This window comes from Sceloporus undulatus, chromosome 2 (assembly GCF_019175285.1).
Source record: "Sceloporus undulatus isolate JIND9_A2432 ecotype Alabama chromosome 2, SceUnd_v1.1, whole genome shotgun sequence".
NCBI lineage: Eukaryota > Metazoa > Chordata > Lepidosauria > Squamata > Phrynosomatidae > Sceloporus > Sceloporus undulatus.
In genome coordinates, this window is record NC_056523.1 from 167958904 (window position 1) to 167978038 (window position 19135).

The 19135-nt window shown below is 42.9% G+C and overlaps 1 protein-coding gene across 4 annotated transcripts in view; it reads left to right on the forward strand.

Annotated features, from left to right (window-relative positions):
* Positions 1 to 14486, forward strand: part of NR4A1 (nuclear receptor subfamily 4 group A member 1) — a 50812-nt gene extending 36326 nt beyond the window's left edge. For all 4 annotated transcript variants that reach the window (XM_042447767.1, XM_042447766.1, XM_042447770.1 and 1 more), the window contains exons 3-7: positions 6591 to 6720; positions 8494 to 8645; positions 10981 to 11183; positions 12399 to 12577; positions 12989 to 14486. In XM_042447767.1, coding sequence (XP_042303701.1) covers positions 6591 to 6720; positions 8494 to 8645; positions 10981 to 11183; positions 12399 to 12577; positions 12989 to 13245 — 921 coding nt within the window. In that variant the 3' untranslated portion in view covers positions 13246 to 14486. The remainder of the gene's footprint in view (positions 1 to 6590; positions 6721 to 8493; positions 8646 to 10980; positions 11184 to 12398; positions 12578 to 12988) is intronic.
* The last annotated feature ends 4649 nt before the right edge of the window (positions 14487 to 19135 follow it).

Sequence of the window (19135 nt, forward strand, 5' to 3'; positions counted from 1 at the left end):
CTTTCCCTTTCAAGGGAGGGAGGGAGGTGGCAGGGAGAACATTTTTGGGGACTAGAAATTAGTCTTTGGTGAGCTCCAACAGCCTTGTGATGTTTTCTGTTTCACATAAAGAGTAAGATGCGGATAGTCATTCCATTGGTTAACTGGGGGAGAGGGATCATGTGCCCTCCAAATGAACTGCAACTCCTAGCAACCACTGGCTACATTGGGTAGGACTGCTGAGAACTCTAGTGTGAAAACATGGAGGGCCACATACTTCTTTCCTCAATGTAAATAATTTAAGAGGATATTGGAAAGAAAAAGCAGTACTCTTACAGTTTTCAGAGAGCAGCATGCCATTGTTGTTGTATGCTTTCAAGTTGTTTCCAACTTATGGCAAACTTATCATGGGGTTTTCTTGGCAAGATTTGTTCAGAGGAGGTTTACCATTTGCCTTCCACTGAGTCTGAGAGCATGTGACTTGCCCAAGGTCACCAGTGGGTTTCATGGCCAGTCTGGGAATTGAACCCTGGTCTCCAGAGTCATAATCCAACACTCAAACCACTACATCACACTGGCTGTCTTGCCAGGAGGTAAACCTGAACATCACTGTGAGGCACAAATAATAATAGATTATTGTAGTTCAGAAGTTTTTGTTCCAAACTCATTCCAATTATAAAGGGAAAGCAGACCTTTTTTGTTGTGGCTCTTCTGGGACTTGCAATCTGACACCACTTGGAGGGCCACAGGATTCCCAGCCAGTATTGGCTGCAGAGAACTCTTTACCTACAATAACTATGAATTTGTCTTCATGGATGGAAATCCTTCCCATTGCAAATGATTAGTATGTTCCGAGATGAAAAGACCCATACCAGCGGTTGCTGATTGTTCTTGTACTTCCAATGTGACCCTTTTTTGTGCTTTTCAGAGGCAGGCAAGAATTGCCCAAATGAAAGAAATAGAGAGTATTACCCTTTTGGTTCAAAACTTTTTGTATCTTCCCCTGAAGAATCTGAGAGTTGTGGTCCAAAAAAGTAACTTGCTCATCCCATGAAAAATTTACAGCTTACAAATTCTTTTTACCTGCAGGTGTTAGCACTCTCACTAGATGCTTTACAAGGAGTATAAACAGTGTTGTGTAGTGGTTTGAGTGGTGGACTAGGATTCTGGAAAATAAATCCCTATTCAGCCATGGAAATGTCCTTGGTGATCTTGGGTCAGTCACACACACTCACTATATGAAAGGACGGCAATGGCAAACCTACTCTGAATAAATCTTGCCAAGAAAACCCCAGGATAGTCTCATTCCAGTGTTGCCATGACTCAGAAATGAATTGAAGGCACACAGCTGCACCAACAAGGATCACTGCAAAGGCCACAAGTATATAATGGTCTAGAGCAGTGGTTCTCAGCCTTTGGTCCTTCAGAATTCTTGGCCATTGGCATTGCTAGCTGAAGTTGAAAGCCAAAAGGCCTGGAGGAACAAAGGTTGAGAACCAGTGATCTAAAGTAGTGCTACTCAAATTGGTGATCCAGAGACTGGTGCTGTGAAGCTACCTAAAAGGGGGGAAAACAGTTGTGAGCAATGGCCACAAATACAGTACTAGTCTCTGACACACTGGTAAAAACAAGTAATACCCAGTCCTTCACATCAGATAGTCAAAGGGCCCATTCACACTTATATTTTTGCACTGAAGACATTCAAACCTCATCACTGATTTGACCCCTAATAGAAGTTTGCCACTATCAAAAATGTCAGTTGGAATTTAACCCACATCACGTTCACAATTAGCTTTTGACCGATTCAAAATGGATACTCCATCACGGACAAGATCGATTGGAGCTGGCTTTTTTTTTTAAATGTCAATCTAGTGACGCACATTTTTGTCACTGTGATGTTTTGCAGGTCAAGTCCAACAATAAATTGCATTCCTCTGCTGTATGGAGGAATTTGAAGTGAGCAAACTGCAGAGAATTTTAAAGTGTTTTCATGCATTTTTTTGATATGTGTGGAAAGTAATTACACAATTTTTATTTTATTTTTTTATGCATTCTCGCATGAGAGCTTGCACTATAGAACTTGCACTATAACACAACAGTTCTTTTTTGGGTACCATGCCCTGAATAAATCCTTGGCGAGAACCCCTGTGAACAGTCCCTCTTGGAGGGAGGAACATTATCTCAGCCTCAGAGGCCAATGCCAGGAACAACCCCTCTCCCGCCAACAACCCCCCCCCATGCCAGTAATGAACCTCCAGTGCCAGCTACACAAACCCCAGTGCCAGTAACAGAACCTCGGTGGAAGCCATGTAAATGCAACAGTGCACAGAAGCTGTCAAAACATTAAACAAAACAACAACAAAAAGCCAACAAGCCACACCATGTTCCCAAAAAACCATTATCCAACTGGCCCACCCATGAGCTCTGAGAGGGGGAAAAACACAACCCAGACCTGTTGGTACGGATGGAGTCATCTTCTGCCCCTCTGCCCATTACCCTCCATCCTGGTGAGCCCAGAATGGGATCAGCAGAGTGCGTCTCCATTGGTGGCTCCCTAAAAAAAAACACCTGTGCTTTTGAAAGAATATATGGTAAGTGACACGGTTTTCAACACAGCTAGCAGGTTAAGGGGGACTCCACCCCACCACCCAAAACATTGGGTTGGGAAAGGATCACTTTTAAACTGGTTTCCAAACCGGTTTAGAACGTAGTGTGAATGTGGCCTGAAAAGCACTGGTCTAGAGGCCAGTAGCCAGAAAGTGTTCATAAATAGGCTAGGAGTCCCTGCAGGACAGCGACCATACACAGATAGCCACAATATCTTGACATTCTCAAGTTGGATCACTTTTTGGTGAACAGTATGATAGAAAGTATGACACCTGCAATAAAGTGTGGTGTGGCTGAGTGCTACTTTAGAGGTTCTAGTTGGTCATGCCCTTTCCAGGATACTCCATTCTATTATCTTCTTGCTCAGCTTGCCAACTTTCTGGATTTTCTCACCCTTAGGAGTCACTCAACCTTCCCTGCCCACTGAGTGTGCTCACTAAGTTATTTTCGTTTCCCTCTGCCCTGCCAAAAGACTTTTGAAAACCTCAGGATTCCCTCAAACCTATTAATACCTGCATCATGAATGTGGGGCTGCTGTTTTGGCTACAAAAGGACTTAATATTCATATATGTGGGACACAATGCAGCATGCACACTTTTCCATATCTCGATAAGTACAAAGATTAGGCTCTACTTTTTCTTTTCTTTTTCTTTTTTCTTATAAGATTTTTGGATTTTATAATGAAATCTGAAAATTACCAAGAGGCCTGAAAAATTATTTAGGGGAACCAGATCCTCTATGTTTATAGCCCTCAGTGTAGATCTCATAGTTGATTTCATACCAAGGAGGACAGGAATCATGATGGAGTTTGTTTGTGAGAATTTAACAACTGCTGTTGTTGTGTGCCTTCAACTTGTTTCAGGCTTATGGCGACACTAAGACAAATGTATCATGTGGTTTTCTTGGCAAGATTTGTTCAGATGAGGTTTGGCATGGCCTTCCTCTGCAGCTGCGAAAGTGTGACTTGCCCATAGTCACCCAGTGGGTTCCTTGGCCAAACAGGGAATCAAACTCTGCTCTCAGAGTCATAGTCAAACACTCAAACCACTACGCCATGCTGACTCTGCTGCTATAACAGTGGACACATTCCTTCACTTGTCCAAGAGTTTCCAAATCTGTTCTGCTGGGCAAGTGCTTCTGAAAGGAGGTCCCTTAATCAGCACACATCCCTGTCCCAAAGTGGGATTGGGGAAAATGAGAAACAGTGGGAGTAAGAAATACAGATGAGAGAAATCCATCCTTTGTCTCTCATTCAAGCCATGTGTGTGTGCTGGTGAATGCAGATAGAGCTTGACTAGTGAGCACAGTTCATAACTATGTGGTCTTTACATCTTTCAAAAAAAGAGAAGACAGTGCCTGAACCTAATAGCCAGAGCTCAGAACACAGAGAATATTTCTTAAGACGATATGGATACTTGCTCAGTAGTGATTTATTTTTGTGACTCCCTGAATGGCAGCTGTAATTAAGCAAACGTAGGGAATCTTTAGCTCACCTCTGGAATTAAGCCTACTGTTGTTATGTATCTTCCAGTTGTCGCTGTTTGACACTGCTTTAACTGTCATGGCTCAATGCTATGGAATTCTGGGATTTGTAGTTTTGTGAGATATTTAGCCCTCACTGTCAGAGAGCTCTGGCACCACCATGAACTACAATCCCAGAATTCCATAGGATGAACAATGACTGTTAAAGCCATGTCAAACTGATTAATTCTGCAGTGTGGCAGTAGACTTAGAGTGACTCTCTCCTAGAGTTATCCTAGTAAGATTTTGTTCAAAGGGCTTTTGCCCTTGCTTTCCTCTGAGGCTGAGGGACTGTGAGTTGCATAAAATCACCCAGTGGATTTCCATGGCTGAGCAGGGATTTGACATGGTGACATTGTTGGAGAACCATGTTGGCTTTGGTGTGACTGTGCGGTATTTAATAATTTAGGCCCAGTACAGACCAGTGCTTTGCGTCAGCTTGGGGCCACTACAGAGCCCTACAGCGTGCCTCAGGTGCCATCTTACTTAGGACACGCAACGATGACGTCCACGCAACGCAGCAACCAAACAGTGCAGTGCCACACAGATGTAATTGTTGCACATATGCACGCTAATGGTGCCCTGTGCCGTTGGGAGTGGGTTCTTTTTAAGCCTCACGGAGGCTGCAGCCTCCATTTGGGGCAGAAAGGGATGCCATCTGGCCATCCCTTTCTGCCCATCTGTATCCCCCCTTCAGGATTATATTTCCATTGCTCCTATAAAACATCCAGAAGTGGTTGCCTAGTGAACTTCCTTTAAAATATGTATCTAAATGTAGGCTGAGCTATGGTCTGAACATAAAGCAAATCCATCTCATAGCTGCTTCACCACACATTGATGTTTATCACACTATGCTCTTAAAGAGGTACTATTCCAGTGTGACTCCTCTAGCTGCCTCCTGTTGCATGCTGGGATTGGCAGTTTTAAGGAGGGGTATTTAGAATTCTCAGGCAGAGAAGTTCAGCTCCTTATATATCCCCGTATATTCCGTCCCGCACCCTCAGAACATCTGGGCAGCAATTACTGAAGGTGCCAGGCTTTCCTCCACCATGAAGAGGACATTCTCCATCGCCGCCCCGGCCCTTTGGAACACGCTGCCCATTGAGCTCCGCTCATCAACCTCCCTGGCCCAATTCAGAAAGGATTTAAAAACCTTTCTGTTCCAACAAGCATTCCCTGAATAAATCCTGTGGGCCTCCCTCCTCTTTCATGGCCAAGAGGTTGGGCTAATGGGGCTTTTAGCTTGTTCTTTTATTGTATTTAGTTGTTTTGTGTTTTTATTGTATCCACTCTGTTTTAAATATATGTTGTAAGCCGCCCTGATCCTGGGAAGGAGCGGGATAAAAATAAAAACTTTATTTATTATTTATTTATTAAAACTGCCAATCCCAGCATGCAACAGGAGGCTGCTAGAGGAGTCACACTGGAATAGTACCTCTTTAAGAGCATAGTGTGATAAACATCATAGATATACATCCGACTTTCATCCTGAACTATGCCTAATTGTCAATGCAACAGGAGTTGGAATTGTTTTCTCAAATCCTGCCCCTTTCATGGCCACAAAAAATGCCCCCAAATGGAAAATCATGCTCCTAGAAGCCTCCAGAAAACCTTTTGAGAAACCTGAAATAGACTTTCTTCAGAACTGGTGAAATTTGCTACTCACAGCTTACCTTTTTAAATGTGTGCTAGAGAGGGTGAGTGTGTTCAGTTGCATCTGAAAAGATTCAAGTTGTGATACCAACTGTGGACTGAGGAAGGAATTGGTTTGTGGCATTAAGGACTCCCTTTGCAAAGTGTTCAAAAGGAAATGTTATATTAGAAGAGTGGCTCATGCATATATCATCATTCAATGACTGTAATGCTGAATAGTTTTAATTGTGAACAGACCATAATAGACATACTACCCCTCCCTAACAGAAGCCATTGACAGTGGTAGTGTTTGAAATGTCCAGCTACTGGTAATCACTTGGAAATGAGGGTGTGTGAGCATTGAAATTTGGAACATTTACTTTTTCTTATTACACCTCCCAGAATCTCTTGGGAGTTGTAGCCCTTGGAACTAATTTACCCAGGCCCTGGTAAACATTCATATACCCAAAACCTATTGCTTGTGATTTGAAACAAAAACATTTCTGAAAATGATTTCAGAAAGGGATGCTTCATTTTCTCTTGTCAAGCTTGATGCCATTTCCATCTTTCATCACCATGTTTCTGTGGTAGTAGAGTAGTATTACCCACATGCAGAAAAGTGCCAGCACAGATGTGTCTGCAAGGTGCACCCACCCACATGGGTAATGAGATTTCTGTCATATGCTTGGGATAATGCCCTTCTGAAACGAGACACCACAGGTTAAAGGAACATGACAAATACATAAATCACTAGGAGGCAGACCTTTGTTTTTCTGTCACCAAGGTTGCAGTGGACTGTCCTGTGGAAGAATACAATAGTTAAACCACCCTTCTTTTGTTCTTACTTGCAGCGCACAGTGCAGAAGAATGCCAAATACATCTGCTTAGCCAACAAAGACTGCCCTGTAGATAAGCGGCGGAGAAACCGGTGCCAGTTCTGTCGTTTCCAAAAGTGCCTTGCTGTGGGAATGGTGAAAGAAGGTGAGGCACATTCCATATCATTAGTTGTCTGCGTCTAGGTTTTCCTTCTGTCTTGAGCAGGTTAAGCAGTAGCTAATGGGTGACTTAAGAGGCTTGTCATACAAGTCTCTTCTCCCACTAGTACAGCGTTGTTTTCTAAAACACTATGCAATCGGGATTGCTCTCTTCCCTGTTCTGGCATTGCAGACTTTATTTGTGCTAAAAGCTTATCACACAACATTTGAGAATACCTCTTCCAAGGCTATCCCTGCTTCTTTTCCTATTTTGGCACACACACACACACACACACAAAGATTTCCCCCTACAGAAATATAAAATGAAATGAAAACAGCCTTATGTTTAAAAATACATTTTTTCCCTTATGTGAGGTGGGACTTTTTGATGATGGATAGGCTTAATTAATCACTTAGAGATGAAAGCTAGCAGCTAACATAGCAATTAATTTGTCACTAGAACATCTAAGCCATTCCAAAAGTATACCCACTGACCACCCAAAATCAGCATTAAAGCAGAATTGAACTATCACACTCAAAATCCTAGTAAAACAGTAGAGGAAAAGGAGGCTATTACAGTGGACTCTTGTTATCTGCTGGGGTTTGGTTCCAGGAACCTCCGTGAATAACAAAATCCATGTATGCTCAAGTCCCATTAAATACAATGGCATAGCAAAATGGCGTCCCTTATATAAAATGGAAAAATCAAAGTTTGTTACTTGAAATTTATACTTTCTTTGAATATTTTCAAGCCATGGATGCTTGAATTTCTGTGTAACAATCCGTTTATAAGGAAGGCCAACTGTAATTGATTTTTGAGTTTAATAATAATAATAATAGTAATAATAATAAAGCTTTCAAAACAGTCTTCCATGGGAGAATAGCAGAAGCGGGGTGATGTTATGGGATAAGCCCCAGTCAAAGGGACTGTTACCCTACTCTAGTTGTGATTTACCTTCCTGGTGTGATAAACTGATAAATTAAACTCCAAAAAAAATGACACCTTTGTAACCTGCATTGGTTATCTAAGGAAGCCAGTTTTCCTAGTTCAGAACTTGCAGCTACTAGAAAGGTGGATATAGTCATAAAGAGGTATTGAAGGAGTGGATGTGCTGGGAATCTATTCTTTAGTTGTAAATTGCCAGCAGGGCTAAGTCATCCACTGCTCTGCTGGTGCTAAGCAAAACAAGAAATGGACACTGGGCCACTCTGTGGCTGAATGCATAGCAAAGGTGAGGATCTGGCCAGTGGCCATTGTAGGCATGGTTGCCACTCTCTTCTGCTGGCCAGCACGCTCTCCAACGTGTTTTGCAGGAGGAGGAATTGAGATGCTGAGGTATGTAGAACCATGTCAAATAATCAGTAATAAGAAAAGAGAGAAATGATGCAGCTTTGCTCCTTGGAAAGATGGGTTTTCTTCCAATCCCTCCTTCCAGGGAAGACCTGCAAAGAAGTGGAAATATATTACATAGTTTCTTTTGAATATTTTAAAGGTCCTCTTGAAATGGCAAACTCTGTGGCCAGTATCACATTCCTCACACTTCCAAACTGCCTAGACCATGTAGTACAGTGTGTGTGTGTGTGTGTGTGTGTGTGTGTGTAACTTGTCAGCATGTGGTAATTAGTCCAACGTCTGCTGCTCCTCTGGCTAGGTTTTACATAGTGTGCCTTGATTAAAAACCTTCCTAAACCACATGCTGCTTCTGTCAGTAGCTCCTGCTTGTTCCTAAGTCTGTTCTCACCTCTCCATTTTTACTTCTCCCTCCCTCTCTTCCCTCAGTGGTGCGGACAGACAGCTTGAAAGGCCGCCGAGGTCGTCTGCCCTCCAAACCGAAACAAGCTCAAGATACTTCTCCGGTCAGCCTCATCTCCTCTCTTGTGAGAGCACACATAGATTCCATACCCAGCGCCACTAAGCTTGACTATTCCAAGGTACTAATCTACCTTCTGAGACAACTGTTGTTGTTAGGTGGGGTTGGAGGAATGTCTTGAACTGATAAAGGGAACAGCATACCAAATGTTTTGGAGGCCAAATCCTAATGCCATTAGTAAGGCAGAGCCCAGACATGGTAAGTTCCAGCGCCTTGCTATGTTTGTCAGCAAAGAGCCCAAGGCGTGTCCTAAGAGAAAGATCTGTTTTCCATAACATTCTGAACATATGCTGGGATACTATTTTTGTTATTGTTAATGGAATGGACTAGTACAGAAGGAAGTATCTTGCCCATGTGCCACTTTGACGGCCAGGCTCATGCCATTGTACCTTAACTACCCCTGCCATATAATGATTTTCAGTAATGGAAGTGACTAGAATAGATTAAGGCCGATCTGACCAGTAGCATATTTCCAAGTACAGGTCAGACAGATGCTATTGAGAGTCACACGAGTGGACCATGAAGGCACCAGTCTCCACTCTTGGTTTCCTTTCGCATTAGAGAATTTATACTAGCTTGATACCTTTTCAATTCCCATGGCAACACCATGTGGAATCATGGATTTTTAGTTTTAGTTTTAGTTGGTCAGAGGCTCTAGAGGAGCTAAAGGCCCCGCTCTCAGATGACAATCTCAAGATTCCATAGGATGTTGCTATGGCAGTTAAAGTGGAATCAGAGAGCTATAACTGTGTAGTGTAAATGGGCCCCTGTTTTTCTTTCCGCATCACTAGCTATTCAGAGACTAGTTTTCAGGTGAATTGGTGAGCTAATATCCTCTCTGTGTAATCCTTTTGTTTGAGCCAGGATGGGGAACCTGCTACTTCTTAAAATGTTGCTGGGCTTCAGTGCCCATATGCCCCAACTAGCATGACCAACAATATAAAGAGGACGACAGATCTCTCACTCCCAGTTCAGTCCATCTGAGTTGGTGGTGATCACCACACCATGGGGCAGTCTCAACTTGTTCATGCAGTGGATATATTATTGTTGTTGTTAGTGTTAGACCCACTTTCCCCAAAAAACTGGGATTCAAGGCAGCTAAAAGAGGAATTCCTTCAAAATCTGTATCAGTCGGTTTTACTGGATTATCCCAAGGTCTAGAATTATATAATAAATATTAAACTGTTTTACTGGATTATCCCAAGGTCTAGAATTATATAATAAATATTAAACTGTTTCACTTTCTTTATACACTCAAGATATCTTAAAAGATGCTGTTGGTTCAAATCAGGCCAATAGAAGAACCTTTCCCAAATTCTTCTGGGTTTCCTTTCCAAATTGGCTAGTGAGTTGTGAAACTCAAGAAGCAGAGAGAAAGAAAGTAATTCCCCACTACCTGCTGATATGAGATTCTCCTGCATAATGAAGTGAATTTGCTTTCCTTTTGTGCACCTATGTTTGGCTTCCCCTTTTTACTGTATAACAAATTCCAGGAGAATGTGGTCACTCTCACCTAAAGATCCTGTGACTTCCACCCCATTAACCAGATTATCACTGTTGGTTAGGATCTGGCCCCTTTTCTCTCGAACAAAGGAAGCTACCTTATAACTGATCAGTTCACTAGAGTGTCCAACACAGGACTATCAGGTGTGAAATGTCCACAGTATGCCAAACAAAGAAAGGTCTTTCCCCACAGTTGCTACCTGGCAGTTCAAGAAACTGAACTTCAATCCTTCTGCATATGAAGCATCTGCTTTACCTATGAACGATGGCCCCCTGTTCCTATTTTATTGACAGCCCTATCGAATTTTAACAGTGAGTCAAAAGGAAAGCAAATTCATTTCACTCTTTCTTCTCAGTTTTTGGAGGAAAATCTGTGTTGCATCTTTCCTTGCGTTTTATGTACAATGTCCTGGTTGTGCTCAAGAGCCAAGGTACAGAACTTTGTATCTTCCAGACATTTTGGACTACAATTCCTGTAATCTCAGGCCATTGCTGGCCAGGTCAAATGGGAGTTGTAATCCCAATTATCTGGAGAACACTCCTATGCAGGAGCCTCTGCTCTGCAGTGGTACTGACTCTAACATAGAACCAGACTACACTTGCAGAGGTCTTGTTGAATACCTGCCAGCTCCAAATCAGCAGTCTAGAAGCAGAGTTGTTCCTGAGCATGAGTCACCTTATGAATTGGAATATATACAGCTTTGATACTCCAGCTAGAACTTTCAGTAGATTTCTTTTAATTTCCCTTCTCTGTAAAGTGAGTGTTGGTGGCTGGAACATTATTGTACTGGTTTCTGTATTTCTGCCTGCCTCCCTGAAAAGAGGCAGGTGACAGAAAGGAAACCCTGATCCTGCCTGTTTTTTTAACAGCTTGCTTATCTTTGTGCCACCAGTTCCAGGAATCAGCCTCCTACCAGTTTGAGAAGGAAGACTGTGTGGATGTGCAGCAGTTCTATGACCTGTTAACAGGATCAATGGATGTGATTCGGAAATGGGCAGAGAAGATCCAAGGCTTCTTAGAGCTTCCAAAAGAAGATCAAGACCTGCTTCTGGAATCTGCTTTTTTGGAACTCTTCATTCTCCGACTAGCATACAGGTAACATGCGGCACCTCTGTACTCTGACGTGAACGCTCGCCTTTTTAACCCATAAATCTGGGGTGGGAACTGTGTGACCTTCCAAATGTTGTGGGACTGCAGCCCTCAGCAGTCCTTAATGACATACCCAGTGGTATGGGATGCCAGGAGTTGCAGTCCAACACCATCTGGGGGGCTGCATGATTCTCACCCCTGAGTTAAATATAGGTTCCAGGTTTTGGAGGGAGGCATGCTATGCATCATCATATGCATGGTGCAAAATGCATATGATCCAGGAATGGGGAAATTGTATTCATCCAGATGGTGATGGACTGTAACATCCATAATCCCTGACTGGGGATAATGGAAGTTGGAAGTCCAGCCATATGGAATCAGAGTTGTAAGGGACAACAAGGTCAACTGCATCCAAGCCCCAGCCTTGCAGGAGTGCACAGCTAAAGCCCTCCAGAAAGATGTCTATCCAACCTCTGTTTAAACACTTCCAAAGTTGGAGAGTCCACCACCCTCTGAGGCAAAGAGCTCTTATAGTAAGAACATTCTTCCTATTCTTTAGGTGGAATCTAATTTGAATCCATTGTTGTGTATTTTAGTCTCTGGAGCAACAAAAACAACAACAACTCACTCCATTTTCTACATGATATCACTTAAGGTATTCAAAGAGAGCTGTCATATCACCCCTCGGTCTTTTCTCCAAGCTAAATATACTTAGCTCTCTTGCCATGCACACATATAGACCAGAATGACAAAACAAATGCCCAGAGACTGAACTCAGGGCTTTGAGCATGCAGAATGAGTTTTTCAACCATTCACCTGTGGTGGCAGTATGTTTAACTGGAATGCAATGCATGGAAAGGAGTGTTTTGCTGCTCCTCTGGACAGAGGTGAGAAGAAGGGGGATTACTTGAGCCAGCCATGTGCTTACACCCCATGGCTTGTTATCGTCCCTTCACTGGCTACAGAGGATCCAGTAAATCAGTCTGGAAGGCAGAATTAGTGGGGCTGTTGCAAAATGTTTGGTAAAACGCTTCACAACTGTAAAGGGTGGGGTGGGATATTCAATGTCTTATACTTTGTTTTCCCCATTTATTTCATGGCTTTCCTTCTTGTAAGATGACACTAGGTTTGCAGGGAGGAGAGGAGGGTTCCAAACAAATTTCCTATCAAGCTTTGCCCTGAGTCACCTCCAGTATATCAATGCCATGTTCTACCTTGCAGGTCCAAGCCAGAAGAAGGCAAACTGATCTTCTGCAATGGTGTGGTGCTGCATCGCATGCAATGTGTCCGGGGCTTTGGCGAGTGGATAGACTCTATCATTGAGTTCTCCCAGAACCTCCATCGCATGAACATTGATGTACCATCTTTCTCCTGTCTTGCAGCACTGGTCATAATCACAGGTAGGTGGAGAGTGGGGTTTCTGGATGGAGTGGACATGCCAGGGGAATGGGGAGGCAGGGCCTAGGAGGTTCCAGCACATAAGGGGTATTTGAGAGAATACAGCTAACTCATGGGAGCCTGGAGGCATCTTAGGGTATCCACAGGAGCAGCCAGGTTGTGTGGATGGTGCCTCCAAGCACTTCAGGTCTGGAGATGGTTCTTCTGATGCAGCATTTACAGCCAATGATCAGCTTGAAAACTAGTTGTGGCAGGGAGTCATGAATTTTACATTCTAGAGATCTCAGCATCCCTGACTGCTTTAAACTATGGCCTTGGTTGGTTTTCTTTTAATGGCTCCTTTGGTATTCATTTTTCTCTCCCCTCTCTCCCCACACCGTGCCCCATCCACCACTCCTTTGTCTCCCATCCAGACCGCCATGGGCTGAAGGAGCCAAAGAAGGTTGAGGACCTCCAGAACCGCATTGTCAGCTGCCTTAAAGACCACGTGACATCCACCACCAACGAACAGGCCCATCCCAACTGCCTCTCAAAGCTGCTGAGCAAACTCCCTGAGCTCCGCACCCTCTGCACTCAAGGCCTGCAGCGCATCTTCTACCTGAAACTGGAGGACCTGGTGCCCCCACCTCCAATTGTGGATAAAATTTTCATGGACACGCTACCTTTCTGAGAAATTGGAAAACTGCCATGAATGGACAATGCTTTCTTTGTCAGGGGGTGTCTTCTTCCTTTCCCCTCCCCCTTTTTGGCTTGATTTGTTTCTCCCACTCCTGCTCTCCTCCGGATGGGGCAAAACTGGAGGAAAGAAATTCCCTGCCATTCAGCATCCTGAGGGGAGATGGTGGGAACATTTCCAGGGACACTTGAGAACGATGTTCAGACTGGAGACTACTAGAGCACCATATGCCCTATCTGTTTCCCCCAAACCCAATATTCAGAGGTTACTGGGACATTCAGAATTGCCATGTAATTCTCTCTGAACTTGGGATAACATCTTGGGTTTGGATTTTTTTTTCTTTATTTTTTCTTTTGGAAAAAAAACAAACCCTTATGGGGGGAAATCCCAGTGTGCCTTCTAGAGTTACATGCACAATATCCCTAAATGATGCTGCCTTCCCTATGACCTGCCTGCCAACAGCTCTGCGTGCAGTCTGACACCTTAGATTCTGTACAGTCGTACACAGATCAGCAGTCTGTAATAAGTGTGGAATATGTTGGGTTTTCTGTTTTCCATATTTGTTTTAATATATATACAGTATATATATATATATACACACTCACACACACACATATATATAAAATACTGTCAAAGTTCATGATTTTAAAAAGTGGGGAGGGAAGAATTGCCTCCTCTTATTTTTATCCACATAATCAGGCCCTGAGTCTTAGCCCCAGCTAAGAATTCCCTCCCAGGTATGGGAATAGGTCTCTTGCATAGAAGCTGCTGCTTGCATCCTGAAAACAGGAGAGAGGGGGAAGTGGTTTTGCCGTACATACGCACGCAACTATTGGACAGCTTGCTGCTGCCCACCTGCTGCTTCGTCCGAGGCAGTTGAGTGTTTGTTGAATGTCTGGATTTTTTTGTACAAGTTGTATATAAGACAAACAGCATATTTGCTTTGTAAATACGAATGAAGTAGTGAGTGAATGACTAGATGGATGGATGGATGGATGGATGGCAGAGGTGGTGGGAGGGAGGGAGGCTCTTCTGTTTGAGCCATTGACAATCGTGCAATGCCCTATGCCTGCTGGACACCTTCTGCCTTTCTGTGTACATAACTTTGTATTGTAAAGTCCACCAATTTTTTTGACATTTATATTTGTCTATTCTTGCTTTCCAATTTCCAGTATGTGACTTTTTTCCAATTATTAATATATATTTAATATATTGAATTAAAAAAAGTATCCTGATTAGATGTAACTTTCATTCCCACATTGGCATGTGTACTTGATCCTGAGACTTGTTCAAATTCCAGGGCAACCCAAGCTATTTGAAACAGCTTCTGTAGAGAAAATTTATAATCATAATCATAATCATAATAAGTTTTATTTATAGACCGCTATTCCGCAATGATCATAGCGGTGTACAGTAAAAGTTGCAATACAATACAAAAAATGGCAAGGCCTCTCTCCCCCTCAAGATGGTGGTCGGGAGGAGGGCTCTTAGTCTTTCCAGGCCAGGCCTCGTCTCTCCCCCTCAAGATGGTGGTCGGGGGGAGGGCTCTTAGTCTTGCCAGGCCAGGCCTCATCTCTCCCCCTCAAGATGGTGGTCGGGGAGGGCTCTTAGTCTTTCCAGGCCAGGCCTTGTCTCTCCCCTTTGCTTGTGCTGGGGGATTTAGGTTAAGTATCCTACATTTTAAAGAGGATGTAAGGGGGGCATAAAGTCAGAGACAGACATCACGTACCATGCTGTGTAAACACTTCTGTTCTACTTCTTGCCTGTGGCCTCTTTTCATGCTACACAATTATAGCACTTTGCCGCTGCAATGGCTGCAGCCTACAGAATCCTGGGATGTGCAGTTTCTTGAATCACTTAAAATTCTCTAAACTGCAAACCTTGGGGTTCCATAGGATGCAGCCATGGCAGCTGAAGTGAAATCAAATTGTCTAGTGGGAAACAGATGTATGTTTTTTAAACATACGAAGCTGCATCACTACCCTGCCAGGCAGTTGGTCTGTCTAGTTCCAGGGTTAGAAAACATGGACCTCCTGATTATGTTGAGTGGCAGCTCCTACCTTCCATCTATATTGGTGTAGATGACTAGTTCTGATGGGAACTGCAGTCCAACAACAACTGGAGGGTCACTCCTTCCCCAACCCTGAGCTACCTCAATAATTTTCCAGGCTTTCAAAGAAGTATTTTCTCTCATTCTGGCTGGAATTGCTGGGGAATGAACCTGAGATCTCTACATGCAAAGTACAGGCTCTGACAGTGAGCTGCAATCTGAAACCCCACGTAAAATGGGGGGAGCATTCCTCCAGAAACAGCCTAACTCCAGAACTCTTACTGTGTTTAAGGTTCTTGAGCTCAGAAGAAAAACCCAAGGGGAGGAACTTTACAAAGGTGTGCAAAATTGGGTGGAGAAAGTGGACTGGGATGTGATTTTCTTCCCTATAATACTGAAATCTGTCATTCAGTCAAGTTGGATATAGAATCATAGAGTTGGAAGGGGTCACATACGTACTAAAACAAATTACTCAACCCCCTGCCATGCAAGACTATACAAGAAGTAATACAAGAAGAAAGGTTGAGGAAGGGAAATCTAATTTTTCCCACCTTCAATTGCAAACCAATGAATACAATATTCAGAATCATAATGTTCTGAATAGTTCAAGCATTATGATATACTCCTTTTTGTATTCCCTATCTGAAAGTGACAGGGACTAAACATGGACATTTCAGAACACAAAGCAGTGTTTCAGTATCACACAGATAATATACATACACAGAATATATTTTGTATTACAGTATGGCCCTGTATCCATGGGGAACATGTTCCCAGGCTTACTGTGGAAGCATGAAACAGCAGATAATAGCAAACTATTGAAATGAACGACTTTTGGCAGAAATTGACCGTAGAGACACACTGGAGGCGATTCCTAGAGAGAAATGCTTCTCATGTCAGTTCTAGGTCCTCCAGCACAAAGCATGCCATAGAATCACACTGGAGGACCTGGAAAATGCCTAGAGAGAACACATTTTTTCAGACATAGGTAAGTGAAACTGCTATAAATGAATTTGCCATGTGAACCGAGCACTCCCCAATTTTTTCTCCTTTTGTTTTTTTCCTGTTACTTTGAACATTTGTGTCCAAGTGGTTTTTTCTGGGACTAGAATCTATAGCTTTTCCTAGAGGCTCAAAAAGGGTTTGGATTAAGGGGGGGGGGGTATAAGGAGATTAGAGACAAGACATATAGCCCAGAAGCTTTGAATTCCCAGGGTTAAATATTCTTGAGACAAGTCTTATTGGACAAAATGGAATTTTCAGAAGAGCTGCCAAAACTTCCCTGACATCATAAAAAGCAGAAGGAATCTACAGGAATTGTTCCTTACAGGATTTAATCAAAATATAATAAATTCTGGTTTCAGGGATTGGAGTGATTCGCTAGGGTTTTGTCCCCAGAGTGGTCTCCTGGGATCAAGTTTCAAGTTAAGACTCTAGTCCTTGCAAGACACTGTCAAGTCTCAAGTCAGAAGAAAAGGAAGTGAGGGGCTGGAGTTTCAGTAACTAGAAAATCAAGAAGTGCACAAAGTAAGGGAAAATAAAATTATCATAAACATAGCTTTTTGTGGGGTTTTCAGGCTATGTTGTCATGTTCTGGAAGTTTATTCCTGACAAAATTTATTGATTTTGGCCGTGAAAGCCTTCGACTTCAACAGGGCTTTATTTAAAGCTGTGCTGTTAATTGTATTTATCAAGATGGCCAATGAGAGACAGCAGCTTCCTTCCTACTTTTGGAGTTGGGAAGATAAAGACTCCCTGGATTCTTCATGCACCCCACTCCCAAAGCTGGAAGCTCTTGTGTCAATGGAGGGCCAACTGCAAAATTCGTAAATTGAATTAGGCCACGTCATTATGACATTTATTGCAAAGTGGAGTCCAAGTGGATTCATTGAAGCAACTTGAGTCTGACTTAACTCCTAATGAGTTGACTCAAGGCTACATCACTGGGGATCCCTCTCCTCATTGCTCCCTATTTCCACACTCACATGCACACACTCGCTGACTGGGTCCAGTGTGTACACCACATAGGGAAGAGCCCAGGGCACATCTCCTCACTCTTGTCATTGTTTGTCTGCACAGTGAGGGCAGGCTAATAGGTAGTGAAAATGAAAAAGCAAAAATGGGACCAGGTGATGGTGATAATGAACGCTTTGCGGAGGTGTGGGCTTCAACAGCTGCTCAGCAAGAGACCACCCCCTTTGCTGAACCTAAGAAAAGCTTTACAAATTGTGTTGCGCCTCTTTAGAAAGTGGTACTGAATAGCAGGCAGTGCAGTAAAGGCTAGAAACAGATGAGACGTTCAAAAACTAAAAAAAAAGAAGGTATATAGAGAATGGTTTCTTCCATTGTTGTAAAATTACAAGAGCTTGTTTCATTAGAAGCAAAGTAAGAGGAGCATATGGATCATAAATGGGAATCCTTCAACAACAGGCTAGAAACAGAAATTCTCACATACCTGAGAGGCTACATTTAGACTGGAAGGGGGGATTCTGCAACCCTCAAAATGTTGGATTGTAGTTTCCAGCAGCTTGGGCCAACATCCCAGTAACAAGGGATGCTTGGAGCTGCTGTCTAGTAGCATTAGAAAGACCATATGAGTCCCACCCAGATTTCTATCATCCTCCATGATATGCAAGGTTGCTCCATAGAGGTGCATTGTATACTTGATGGAGTTACACATACATTATTATTTATTATTATTATTCTTTATTTATATAGTGCTGTAGATTTGCACAACGCTGTACATAAAAACAATAAATATAAAAGAGTAAACCTGCCTATGGTGTACAATCTAAGAAATAGTAGGATAATACATATAAAATACATAGCAATACAGGAAATGATACATATGCATTGCCTTTCATCTTGAAATTGTACAATACAAAAAAATTACAAGCCAAAACTTTTTGAGCTGCAACTCCCTTTGACATTGCTTTTTCTGCTTGGACTAACAAAATCTGGAGGGCTACATGTCCTCCAGAACTGCTCTGATATTTAGAATGGCTCATGAAATGAAAACTCCTGAGATTACCCAAGTAAGCATTATGTGGTTTGAGTACTGAATTAGGATTCTGAGAGCTCAGAATATGAGTCCCCACTCAGGCATGGAAATCCATTTGGTGTTCTAGGGCAAGGCATGCTCTCTCAGCCTCAGAGGAAAGCAATGGCAAACCTCTGAATAAACCTTGCCAAGAAAACCCTATGATAGGGTCGCCATAAACCAAAGCACATAATATGTTTTGAATGAGGAACAGGTGGCTCTCCAGTTGTTCTGCTTGTATTGCAGTTCTTATCATCTCAAGCCAATAGGGAGGGATGTTTGGAATTACAGTCGAACCACTTCCACAGGGTCACATGTGCCCTGCTATGCATAATAGGGGACACTTGGAATGCCTGTGTTTCACAGCTGCCCGTGGCCCTTTTGGTTCATGGGTTTTCCACTGACATCATGCTTCACATTTGTCTTCATACACTGAAACATCTGCTTTCTGTAAGACCATTGCATGGCTGCCCACAAGTGCTGCAGCATTAATGAAGAAAAAAAACAACAACAAAACTCAAGTTTAGGTCCTTGATTTCCATGTGGGTTCAATCTAAGTTATCTAAAATATGAAACAAACAGGGCAGCCATCCCCAAACTAACACCCTCTGAATGTGTTGGACTGAAATTCCTATTAATCTCTGGCCAGCAAAGGGGATTATGGGAGTTATAGTCCAACACAACTGGAGAGCCCCAAATTGGAGAAGGATGCTATTAGGATATTTCATATTCAAAAATGCATGCCCTGCAAAGACTGTGGTGTAGTTTGCCTCCACAGCACATGTGGGAATCAT